At 53.3% G+C, this 12643-nt stretch overlaps 1 protein-coding gene across 1 annotated transcript in view; it reads left to right on the top strand.

Annotated features, from left to right (window-relative positions):
• PDLIM4 (PDZ and LIM domain 4) overlaps positions 1-9198 on the top strand; it is a 56272-nt gene extending 47074 nt beyond the window's left edge. The window contains exons 5-7 of the mRNA XM_063349388.1: positions 447-604; positions 5230-5350; positions 6439-9198. Of these exons, the coding sequence (XP_063205458.1) occupies positions 447-604; positions 5230-5350; positions 6439-6643 (484 nt within the window). The 3' untranslated portion in view covers positions 6644-9198. The remainder of the gene's footprint in view (positions 1-446; positions 605-5229; positions 5351-6438) is intronic.
• Positions 9199-12643: the final 3445 nt, after the last annotated feature.

Below are 12643 nucleotides of genomic sequence, written 5' to 3'. Positions count from 1 at the left end.
ACACTAACTTCAGTAGAGGCGTTTGTTGGATGGGAAGGGGATTTGCTGCCTGGCAGAACTGCCCTGAGAGCAGTACAAGGGGTGGGTGGAAGCCCTGGCCCGATGTAATTAATGAAATGCATTGTTTTACCCATTTTTTCCATAAATTCCATGTGTGGCTGAGCAATTTACAGTGCTTGTAAGCAGCTGCCCTCTTTCCTGGGGGCATCTGGTAACTGGGCCAGCCCTAACTGTGTTGCTTAATCGGAGCCCCACAGGAACAAGTTCAACTTCCCTGGATCAATGGCTGTTCCTGGGACAGACATACCTCCAGGCAGAGAAACCCATGGGAACAGAGAGGTGTTTAATTGACTCTGTGGGAATGTGGAGGTTTCAGTACCTCCCTGATGAGCTGACAATCTCTGTTTCCATTTGACCTGAGCCTTTCTTGCTTTTCCTTAAAAAAGCCTCGACCCCTTGAAGTCTCTCCCACGGAACAGAAACGGGATTGATGTGGAGTCAGATGTCTACAAGATGCTTCAGGATTATGAAAAACCCGTTTCGGAGCCGAAGCAGTCCGGATCCTTCCGGTACTTGCAGGGCATGTTGGAGGCTGGTGAGAACGGTAAGGAGGTTGGCACCCAGAGGGTCTCCCCGCGATTCCCCGGGGCTGCGGCACCGCACTGCTGCGGGGCTGCAACCATCATTCGGTCCCTCTGCACCCCATTCTGTGGTCCCACACCCACCGAGTTGCAGACTTAACCTCCTTCTCTTTGCCTTGCTGAGGTCCAGAAGCTTGAAAAGCCTCTAAAGGACCTGTCTGCGAGAGCTGACGGGGTGGGTTTGCAAACTCCCCCACTCTCGATAGTTTTACGCCACGTCGCTTGGGTGCTGAGGCAGCTCGGCCCCACGGGAAGGGCCAGGCGCCCTGCGAAGGGGAACACCCGGGCGGCAGGTTTCAAATCAGGGTTTCAGATGCTCAAGGCAGAGGCTCGGGCCAGCATCTGGGGGCTTACCAAATTTTGTGGCCACTTGAGCATCGTGTGAAAATTGGATTTGCAAAGAGCTTCTGCACAGCAGCTGTTTTCCTGAGACGGTTTGTGAAATGCAATGGCCTAAAGCGGTTGTGTAAGAGCACGGGTGGAGAACCGGAGGCCTGTTTAAGTAAATGGCATTTGCATAAGGACGTGGGATGGTCCTCAGACACGCAGGGATAGAGATCAGGAGCTCTTGGCTCACTTCTCAGGTCTGTCACAGCTTCCTGCCTCTGTCGTTAACGCAGGCAGGAGCCAACTCCGAGCATTAAATAATAAGATCCCCAAACCATACATTTCAGCTTCTTTTTATTTGCCTTTCAACTTTAAGTCCATTGGGGCTTTTATGTTCAAACTTTCAGGCTTCGCTTTACAATCATTAGGGCAAGACTCTTCTTTCTGCTTCCTTCCAAGAGCCTCGTACTCCAATCATGTGAATCCAGGAACTTAGATTTTATGGGAAAATACCAGCTACTGCACATCTCATTACGAAGCTGCAAGAGGCAGCAAGTCGGGCTGTTGCACTTCAACCTCTGTGTATATAAATGATGGCAAAGGATATTCTTTGACTAGAAGGGTATTGCTTCTTGCTTCACAAGAAGAACCACGATCGTGGGTAACTTCTGAGCATCAAGAGTTTCTACCAGTTTTACTCAGTGGTACTTAGGCACGTCCGCAAAGCATGAGATGGGATCGGCCTTGGAAGTATTCACTGGGCGTAAATATTGCAGCCCCTTTGAGGCTGGCAGGAAAAGTGATGTTAATTACAAGTTCCAGCTGTACCTTCAGGTCCTTCAGCAAGAGCAAGAACGAGCGCCTTCCCAGTGAGGTGCCTCCTGCACCCCCAGGTCTCCTCGTTAGGAAGAAGCAAATAGGAAGTGACTGTGGTAATCCCAATTAATAACGCTGCTGCCTTCCTGCCTTCTCTGTGCCAGGGAAAGGGAACAAAACAAGCTTTGCTGGTTTGCTGCTGCCTCCCCTTGCATCCCATGGCCCTGGGGTGGGAGAAACCCAGCGCTGCCCTTCGGGAGAAAGGAAAGGACGGGAAAAGGGGAGGACAAAGAGGTGCCAGGATGGTCCCCAGACCCTGGGGCTGTCCCAGCCAGTCCTGGATGTCTGCTCACCCCGGCAGTGTCTCAGCACCAGCCCGTCACCGATGTAGCACCGCGTGTTTAGAGCCTGGGGCTGAGATGATGCTGATGGCTACCAGCCAGTGTGGTGGACGGCTGGAGAGGTCACCTTGCCACCACCTCCCAGAGCTCTTCCACTGGCCCATTCGCTCTCAGCTGCGCTGTGCAGCGGGCAGAGAGGATGTGTAACCGGCTGCGGGCACAGTCTTGCTCATGCCTCAGTCATTACGATGCTGTTTATTTCATAAAGGATGAGAAATTAAGTGAAAAGCATCTCCTGGCATAAAGCTCTGTGATTTCTCAGCGTGGTTTAAATCCCCAGGAGTGTTCCTGCTAGGTTGTTTTACAGCTTCCACCCTTGCTCCTTTTTCCCTAAGCTTAAAATTATACATTTTGGCCCGAGCCTGCTGTGCGTTGTCCTTTTAAAGTCAAGACCTCCTCTCCCGAGGAGCCAGCTGTCTTATATGGAAGGTGTTTCTACTGGGAGCTGTATTTTCTTCAGCATCGCTAGCCCTGTACCATGCCTGTAAGGAGCTTCGTGCCAAGGATCGGCAGAGGCTGGAGGAATCACAGCAGTCGTCTCCGTAGGTGCCCTCAGCGCAGGACGGATGAGCCCTGCAGCCACAAACGAGGATGGCGATGGTTGGGATTGTGGAGTTACAGCATCTCGCTGCCTTGCTGAGGACCATAAATTACGATGAGGCGGTGGGCTGGTAAATAGAAGGAAATGATCCGTCATTTGGGAAGATGGGAAGCAGCCCTCTGCAGGGCTGGTTTTGCTGTGAAATCTCTTTCCTGCCCCCCGCCCTCTCTTTTAAACAGCTTATCCAAGCGCTCCGTCTGACAGACAGTGACAGCTTAACTGTTAAATGTTGGCAGATGAGCGTGTCTAGTCTAAGCACGCCGTATCTCACGCTGGGCTAAGCCAACAGCTCCAGCAGTTGTTTTGGTTCGTTCCCAGCAAGGCAGCGGAAGGACTCGGCAGGCAAGCTGGGCTGGAGCCCACTGGAGCACCCCGGGTTGGAGCAGCCCCAGTCCATCCTGGGCAGGCAGTCACACACATATCAAGGCTCTCAGCATTTCCAAACATCCTATTGTATCTTGGGAAAGTGGGCTTTGGTGGGAAATTAGTCCTTTTGTGTTCACTCGCTTGGCAAGAACCATTGGCAGCGTCGGTCTCTGGGTCAGAGATGAGATGAGATGATGGCTGAGATGGGTTCTGCTGTGTGAGGACACCTGCGCATCCCCAGGGTAATGCCGAGGGCCAGGGTCGGATGCTCCCTCCGCCCCAGCCGAGCCCAGCACAGCATTGGTCCTGAGCCGAGCTGGATGGGGGAGCGGGATGTCTCTGTGGAGGGAAGCTCTGCCAAGCAGTGTCCTTCAGAATGTACCGTGTGAACCTGCACGGGATCTGTGAGCAACCACCAGCGATGATGCAGCGGTTCCAGGTCACCGAATCATAGAATTGCCTGGGTTGGAAGGGACCTTTCAGATCATCGAGTCCAACCACCAACCTAACACTGACAAAAGCCCCACTAAAACATATCTCTAAGCACCACGTCTGCCCGGCTTTTAAATACCTCCAGGGATGGTGCCTCAGCCCCTTCCCTGGGCAGCCTGTTCCAATGCTTGATAACCCTTTCAGTGAAGGAATTTTTCCTAATATCCATCCTAAACCTCCCCTGGTGCAACTTGAGGCCGTTTCCTCTTGTCCTATCACCTGTTTCTTGGGAGCAGAGACCGACCCCCACTGGCTACACCCTCCTTTCAGGGAGTTGTAGAGATTGATAAGGTCTCCCCTCAGCCTCCTAGTCTCTAGGTCCTAACAGTTCACACAGAGATGTTCCTGGAGCTGTGGTGGACACTTCAGAGCAAGATCCAGGTGGAAGTTTCCAAAACTAGCACAGTGCGTATGGACACGTGGGTCAGAAAGCATCCGGGACCCTGCTGAGACCTCCTGGGCATCGCGGGCTTTAGGCGCATGTTTAAGATTGACCGTGGGCTGAAGTGCTCTGGAAGCTCAGGGAGTGCAGGAAGCCCCAACGCTGAAGAATGAAGAATCCGAGAGCTCCTCTGCTGCTTTTCCAAACTGTGTCAGCTAACGGAATAAAACACATTGTTCTTCTTCATGGGCTTTTCCTTTCTATAACTGTAGGCCATCACAGAGAAACCACAGATCAATAGATTCCCAAAAGACCAGTCAGTTGTGAGCCATGAAAACCCATGCAGTCAATACTGGAAGCCTTTAAGTGTCCCAGTGGTTGGCAACAAGCGCGTTTGTCTTGTCCGAAGCGCCAGGGCAGATGATAGATGGTCTGTAGGGACAAGAGCTGCAACATGGAAAACTTTGCCATGACATTGTTCATATGCCCAAAATTTGCAGTGTTTCCTTTCCTGTCATTGGACCTTTATGAAAGGAGGCTTTGTGCCCCAGAACACCTTATCTTCTATCACAATGTTTTGTTTTAGATTATTTTAGATTAAGTGATTGTTCTAAGGAGAAAAATGCATGTAATTCTGTTATTGTTTGCTTTAATTTGCCTAATTCTCCAGAAGGCCTTCATCTTTGTCTCCTTCACTGGTGGTGGATCTACAAAGTGCAGCTGAAGTGTTGGTGTGATAGAAACTCTTCTTTCTGGAGCATTTCAGAGACTTTTGCTATTTATATTTCTCAACTCACTAAATAGTATTGCAGCCAAATTAATCTCTCATCTGTAGAATAAGGCTGCTTTGCCTTTTGATAAGGTGTATTTACTGAGCTGGTGCTATCACAGTACAGGGATAGATGCTCTGCTGATGCAGCCAAGGGCTTCTGCCACAATCCGTGCTTCGTTAGGATGAGGAGAGGGTCAGTGATGTGTCCTGCCATCATCTGCAAACCTGAATGCTGGGTGACTTTTGAGATAATTGGTCTCACTGCTTGCTTTTTACTTCCTTACAAGCAAATTGCGGGTTCTGTTGTGACACGCAGAGACTCATCTGACTCCTTAAGGGGGGAAAAAATAAAGGGAAAAAAAAAAAGAAAAAGAAAAAAAAGCCCCAAGAGGACGAGTTTTCAATCTGTGTCTGTTTCAAATTCTTGGCAGGTGAAAAACTCGACAAACTGAGCAACCCCCGAAACGTCAAGTCCCCGGTGTCAAAGCTTGGCGGTGCCATGTCCGGGCTGCAGATGCTCCCCGAGTGCACCCGCTGCGGGAACGGCATCGTGTAAGTGTCGCATCGCCCCGGAGCCTCCGGTTCGGCGGGGACGGTAACGCGGAGACACGGCTGGATCAGATCCTGCCAGCCACGCGGGTTAGAATTTGTAGCAGAACACCTCGAATTTATAGCAGAACACCTTGAATTCATAGCGGAATACCTTGAATCTCTTTCTGTTGTTTTGCTAACCGTATATATAAACCTGGAATTGAGGAATACGGTTTGAATTACCCCTTTTAAGGGAATCTCGCAGCAAAACAGGGATGATTCATGGGATGGTTTCTGTCCTGCTTATCAGAGTAACTGCCTGGGGACTATGAATAGCACTGGCGGCGTTGGCACTCTTTCACTACCTTATGGAAGGAGAAACGCTTCTAGGGTCAAGTAGAAGAGGTCTGCGGGTTATTCTTGTTTGTTTGTTGAAGATTTCCTCTGCGAGGGATGGCGTTTGGGTCTGATTTCAGAGAATATAGGCCTTTTTCTGCTCCCTTGTGTTGTGATTTATGCTCTGTGGTAATTCCCGTTGTGCCGCAGACGGATATGCTGGCTGAGAGCCTGCTCGGCAGGCGCCTGTCCCCGGGTCCTTGCTGGTGCTGTGAGCTGAGGTGGGTGCCCCAGCACCCGCGGTGGCTGCGTGTGGCACATGGTGGGTGCTGGCTTCCCATGTTTGGGTCCGAGCTGAGCGTAGACATCAGAGGCTCCGCTTGGCATTGAGCCATGGAGTGGTGCCACAGGGCAGGTGCGGACAAAGGGGAATGGAGCATCCCTTCCTATGGAAATACGGACAGGCTGGATGGGGCTTGGAGCAGCCTGGTGTGGTGGGAGGTGTCCCTGCCCAGGGCAGGGGGTGGCACTGGGTGGGCTTTAAGGTCCCTTCCAACCCAAACCATTCTGGGATTCTATGGTGGAGCCACGCCTGGAGCAGGGTGGCAGCTCTGGGTGGGCTGAGACGTTGGGACGGGAACTCAGGATAACATCTTTGCGTGCCTTGACACGCCGCTTCCCTTCACTGAATCTGTTTAACTCGAGGCAGCTGTAAAAGCTGTTCATGCTCCTTGTTTCTCCATCTCAGCCGAGCTCTCCCCGTCTCTCACCAGGGGCACCATTGTCAAAGCTCGGGACAAGCTCTACCACCCCGAGTGCTTCATGTGCGACGACTGTGGGCTCAACCTGAAGCAGAGAGGCTATTTCTTCATTGAAGAGCAGCTGTACTGCGAGACGCACGCCAAGGAGAGGGTTAAGCCCCCCGAGGGATATGACGTGGTGGCTGTTTATCCCAACGCCAAGGTTGAACTCGTCTAAACCCCGGGCTGCGCTCTGGAGAGGTCGGCGGCCGCGCGCCCACCCACGTCCTCCCCGCCGGCTGCGCAATGTGGCTACAATCAACCCCGATTACCAAAGCCCAAGTTAAAATGCCTTTTTCCTAGATAAAACCGTTTACACTTGGGATCTCCTGGGGGATGGTGTTGAAAGCATACGAACAGGTTTTTCCCTTCTTTTTGACACTCCGCTTTTTGGGTTGCTGTGTTGGGTTATTAGTCTGTGCCTTAACCTTATCCAAGATCTGTGTAAATACTGATTAATTCTCTACTTTGTTTCATATAAAACCAGTATTCCTTTTTTTTTTTTTTTTCTCCCCTCTCTTCTTCTGAAAAAGCAAGGAAGACGTTTTAAAAGCTCAAAGAAAATAAGGCACTTTAACAAAAGAAGCTGACTCCTATGTCCTGACCTTAATCTCCTGCCCTCCGGCTGCCCCGGTGATTAAAAACCGACCCCTCCGAGGAGTCTGGGACACGGTACCGGAGGTTGGGGGTCCCCAGCTCAGCCCCATCCCAGCAGATGTGCCGGGGAAAGGGCGGTCTCTTAAAACAGTATTCGCTGTGAAATTCCCTGGATCAGGGCACTGCAGTTTGAGGCTGACACGGACCGATCCGAGTTCCCCGAGAGATCTCCACAGTGCGCGTGCGACGAGGCTTTTTTTCTTCCTTCCCTCACTCCTAGTCCAGTTGTTCTCTATCATCTAATCACCCGAGCAGCACCTTCAAAGGACACTGAAATAGCACGGAGCCCACCTCGGCTATTCCCACCTCCCCGCTCCTGCCTCACGGCTGTCCCTGCTTTGGCCGTTCTGACTCTTCTTCCCCAGCTTTTGCTATATTTTTGCAGTCCTTTATTTCTAGATCCCCAGACTGCTGCCATGGGGTCTGCCCCGCAGCGGGAGGCGGCGATGAAATCCCTCCAGGCCCTTAAAGAAGTAACTGGAGCGAGGGGTGACCCAGCTGCGAGCCCCCATCCAGGGGCAGCGGGTGCGGATTTGTACCCCCATCCCAAGGCTGCGCTTTCCGCCAGCTCCATTGCCCGCTTTATTTGCCAGGAAAATGATTTTGAGGATCTTGGGATGTTGCTTTGTTGGGGAAATGTTTTTTTCACGTTAGTGGTTGGAGGAGAGAGAGGGTTGAGTCACCCAGCTGCTGTGTGCCGCTGCGGGTAGAGGTAGGAGCCGTGTGTTTGATACCACGAGGTTATTTCTGCTTCCTCCTCCTCAATTCAGAGAGGGAGGATGGAGGGGAGAAAAAGAAATGTCTGCGCTCGCTTCTCTTCCATGGAAAAGAAAATAAGAGATGGAGTGATGGCCAAAGCACTTCTTCCCCTTCTGGCTCTCCATAACAGGGGTCTGAGAAATCCGGGACTGGAGGAGGGTCGGGAGCATTATCCCGGTTGGGGCTGGGCGTGCAATTTCTTCCTACGGGTGCTGTACCCCAGAGGGACTAAGGATTTTGGGGTGTTACAGGGGCACATCTAGACCTTTTCTTATATGGTGCCTTATAGGTAGGGATTTAGGCAGCTCCTGCCCTGTCCCGCAGGGCTGCATCGCGCTCCTGCATCCCGCTGGGTACAGCCTCGCAGCCGGAGGGATGCTGGCTCTGCCGGGTCCTGCTAGCAGCAGAACATCCACCTCCCCTCCTTCTGCCATCAGGATTTTTAATTGTTAAAGTACAAGAAATGTGGAAATTTTTATCACAGCGCTCAGCTTTGTTTTTCTTGCGCAGTAGTTTGGACCATCTGAAGGGGAATACTTGGGACAACCGTAACTGATGAGGAGACTAACAATAACCAGGTGGGAAGCAGTTGCTGCCCTTCTTTGCAGGCCCCTGCTTGGAGCTGGTTGGTGTCATTGTCAGAAACATTTGTTCTGAATTCCTCCATTAACCTCCTGCCTTGCTGGGCTGAGCTCCGGTGCCTGTAGCTTGAAAGCTCAGGCTTCACCCAAACCCAGGACTGAATCCAGCTCGGCTGAGCAATGGAAAACTCATGACATGAATGGCACAGGGGGGCTTTTCCCATTTACCATGGCTGACGGCCGCTGCTAGCCGGGGCTGTGTTTCACTCTGCAGCTCTTGTCCCCGATCGACTCCATCTGCGTGGCGGTTGCGTCCTGCTGGGGTGCCAGGCATCCTGTCGCCCTGGCACAGGGAACACCTCAGAAATTCCTAAATTGTTTAATTACCCTCATTTTGAACACCTGAGCGGGCTACTCACAGGGCATCCTTGGTGGTCTCGCCCGGCCGCTGTACCAGTACAGCAGTGGGAGCACTGGGCTTTTCTTTTTAATTTGAAAGCAAGTTCCCACAAACCAATTTTTCCACACGGTTGTCTCGTGATACCCTTCCTTAGGAGTAATCAACTCGTTTGATTGCCCCCAAGGAGCCTAAAGCTGGACCCGCCTCGCACAACCCCATCCTGGCGCATGGGGATTCCCGGCTTCAGGCCACCCCGTTGCCGTCGCAGGGGCTGCAGGAGCTGGGAGCCCCCCCTCTCAGTGAGTAACGCTGTTTAACGCTGCAAAACGTGGGGAGGGTGCCGTTTGTATGAAATACAAAATAAAATTGTATTGTCATTTTTATGTCTCATGTTTTATGTCTGGCCTTTGCCTGGTTCCCGGCTGGGTCTGTCCTATGGCAGTGTCCACGCGTGCGGGGGTCCCTCGGTATCCAGGTGAGGGGACACTGGATAAACTTTAAAAAGTGTCTCGGAGACAGAGAGCTGCGTTTCTCACGGCGTTGTGCATTGAGAGCCTTGTTTGAGGTTTTGGTCTGTGTTTTGGCGGGATGTTGGTTGGGTTTTTTAACTCCCGAGACCTTGCTGGGACCTGGCTCGCGGCGGGTGCAGGGACGGGATGGGCTGTTGTGTCACTGCCCGTTCTGTGACCGCCACCGGTGCCCGGCTGCTGCCCACCGCTGTGACCCAGCTCATCCTGTGGCGGCCACAGCTCTGCTGCAGCTGTCCCTGCGTAAGGCCCAGGGGTTGGATTAATGAGCAGCATTTTCCCAGCCACGGTGCTGCCCCGAAGGCACCTTCTCCTGCCTGGTGGCCCGGGCTCTCACTGGATGCCGAGCCGCAGCTCTGCGGGGCTGGAGATGTCGCCCGTGCTGTCACCACGGGAGGGATCTGAGCTGGAAAACACCCTTCTCCCCAAGGCTGATGTAAACAGCGGTACAGCTGTAAGCAAACAGCGCTCCAGAAAATCCCCTCACGTGGCACCGGCTGTGTCTCCGCTATGTCTCCTTCCCCATGAACCAGCACTGGGAGCCTGGAGCTACCGCACCAGCACAGGGTGGGGCAAAACCGGTCCCAAAAGCCCTGTTCCACCCTGTCGCTGCTGTCACTCCAACCACAGGAACCTGCCGGGGCAGGAGCATGGCGATGGGGAGGGAGAGGGCAGGAGCAGGAGCATGGCGATGGGGAGGGAGAGGGCAGGAGCAGGAGCATAGCGATGGGGAGGGAGAGGGCAGGAGTATGGCGATGGGGAGGGAGAGGGCAGGAGCAGGAGCATGGCGATGGGGAGGGAGAGGGCAGGAGCAGGAGCATGGCGATGGGGAGGGAGGGGGCAGGCGCGCTGGGTGCAGCAGCTGCACCAGAGAGGGGTGTCTGCTTCTGTAGGTAGATCCCGATAGGGCTGGTTTTAATGGTGGATTGGTATTTGATGCACTGGTACGTGGGAAAGTCAGAAGTAATGCGAGTTAAGTGCCTCCAAAAGATATTTAATCTAAACAGCTTTATTTGAAAAGCGTTCCTATATGGAAGTTGTTGCTTGTATGTGCCTAAAATATTTTAAACGACAAAGCCTCTGAGGATCTGCATGTGGCAAGAAAGAATTACATACGGTTTGGGTCTGTGTAACTCCATGCCTAATTAGTGCACATATGCAAATAATTAACATGCTTATGGCTCTCCAATTAGTAATTTTTCTATTCACCCTTGAACGCATACATAGTCGGGTGGGTTTATATGCTATAGCCACCAGCCCCTCTCCCTGGGCACCGCTGCTGTGGGGCTCCAGCCCCACGGCCGAGCTCTGGGGGCCCATCCCCGGGTGGGAGACTGGAGGTGGGGGACACAAGGTGCCTGGGCAGCCCTGGGGCCCCCCAGAGAGCCCCCCCATCCCCGTGGCAGCCCCGGCTCATGCAGCTGCTGCCGTCCGACCTGCCCAACCCCGGGAGCCTCCCCCGGCTCCTCGCTGCTGGGGAAAACACACCTCCTGAGATCAAAGATGACGAAGGGCACCGTTTATTAACTAACCGAGGCGGGAGCAGGGCCAAACTGGTTCAGGTTCTAATTGTTTAACTTTTTCCATGTATCATCATTAAAATTTCCTACTTAGCCGGGCATTATTTCCACCACCACACCCCCTTTCTTCTGCTGCTTTTGTTCGGAGTTGTTTAACTTTGCTTTTGTTATTGGATGGCTGCCCCAGGGACCTTAAACAAAAATCTCAGCCAGTCCATCTGTATTAGGGTAAAAGTCCTTGTGACATAGGAGGGGATGCAGAGGGAAAGAGGCTCTTTGGAAAAGTTCCCTCTCCTCCCTTTCTCATGTGTGAAAGAGGCTATTTTTAATTACTTCAGGGAAAAAAAAATCTTCCCCGCACGTATAATAAAACACACAAAACTGCTCCTGACTGTAAGGGAATTTATCTGCAAGTTATTTTGCCTCCCTGTGTCTCCTCGGGAAAGCACAGGCTGTGAGGAAACACCCACGGAGCTCCCCCAGCCCCAGAGCAGCTTCTCACACTGGGACATTGAAATATCCTGAATTTTTACGGAGGCCTAAAGCAGCTCCTTCGTGCAGGGAGAGACGGTGGGGGGACACACGCTGCTGCTTCGGGCAGCTGATGTGCACAGGGTCACTCTCTTGCTGTGCAAAGACGGTGCTCGAGCACACTTCAGGCTTTTAATGAAAATAACTACTTTTTTTTTTTTTGGAAGAAACACTTTAGTTCTTCAGTCCCAAACCTGAGAGGTGCCAGGAGGCCAGGGGCGAGCAGTGGCTGGGGCTCACACGAGGGACAGTGGGCACCATCCTTGGAAAAGCCGTCTGGAGGGGGCCGCAGGAGGCCACCTGCTCCCTGCTCCTGTCCCCAGGCAGTGCCAGCCACCCGTGTCCCACGGGAGATGTCCAGTCTATCCTCAGGATGGAGACTCACAGCTCCCCAGGCACTGATCCAGGGTGTTTCCAAACATACGGGGGGGGCACGGGTGGGTGCACGATGTGCAGAGGAATGTATGGGGCGCGTGGGGTAGATATGGTAAATGGGGGTGCCTGGGAAAGCCTGAGGTTGGGGCATGGGGCTATATGGGATGTGCAGGGGTGCATGGGGGTGCTGGTGTGCACAGGGGCATGTAGAATCATCACAGAATCATAGAATAGTTTGGGTTGGAAGGGACCTCAAAGCTCACCCAGTGCCACCCCCTGCCCTGGGCAGGGACACCTCCCACCACACCAGGCTGCTCCAAGCCCCGTCCAACCTGGCCTTGAACCCCTCCAGGGATGGGGCAGCCACAGCTTCTCTGGGCAACCTGGGCCAGGGGCTCACCACCCTCACAGCAAAGAATTTCTTCCTGAGATCTCATCTAAATCTCCCCTCTTTTCGTTTAAAACCATTCCCCCTTGTCCCATGCCTCCCCTCCCTGCTCCAGAGTCCCTCCCCAGCTCTCCTGGAGCCCCTTGAGGGACTGGAAGGGGCTCCAAGGTCTCCCCGGAGCCTTCTCTTCTCCAGGCTGAACCCCCCCAGCTCTCTCAGCCTGTCCTCACAGCAGAGGGGCTCCAGCCCTCCCAGCATCTCCGGGGCCTCCTCTGGCCCCGCTCCAACAGCTCCGTGTCCTTCTGCTGTTGGTGCCCCAGAGCTGGAGGCAGCACTGCAGGGGGGTCTCCCCAGAGCGGAGCAGAGGGGCAGAATCCCCCCCTCGCCCTGTTGCCCACGCTGCTGGGGATGCAGCCCAGGCTGCGGGGGGTTTCTGGGCT

The sequence above is a fragment of the Chroicocephalus ridibundus genome, chromosome 11 (genome assembly GCF_963924245.1).
Source record: "Chroicocephalus ridibundus chromosome 11, bChrRid1.1, whole genome shotgun sequence".
Lineage (NCBI taxonomy): Eukaryota > Metazoa > Chordata > Aves > Charadriiformes > Laridae > Chroicocephalus > Chroicocephalus ridibundus.
This window is presented reverse-complemented; position numbering and strand designations above follow the sequence as displayed.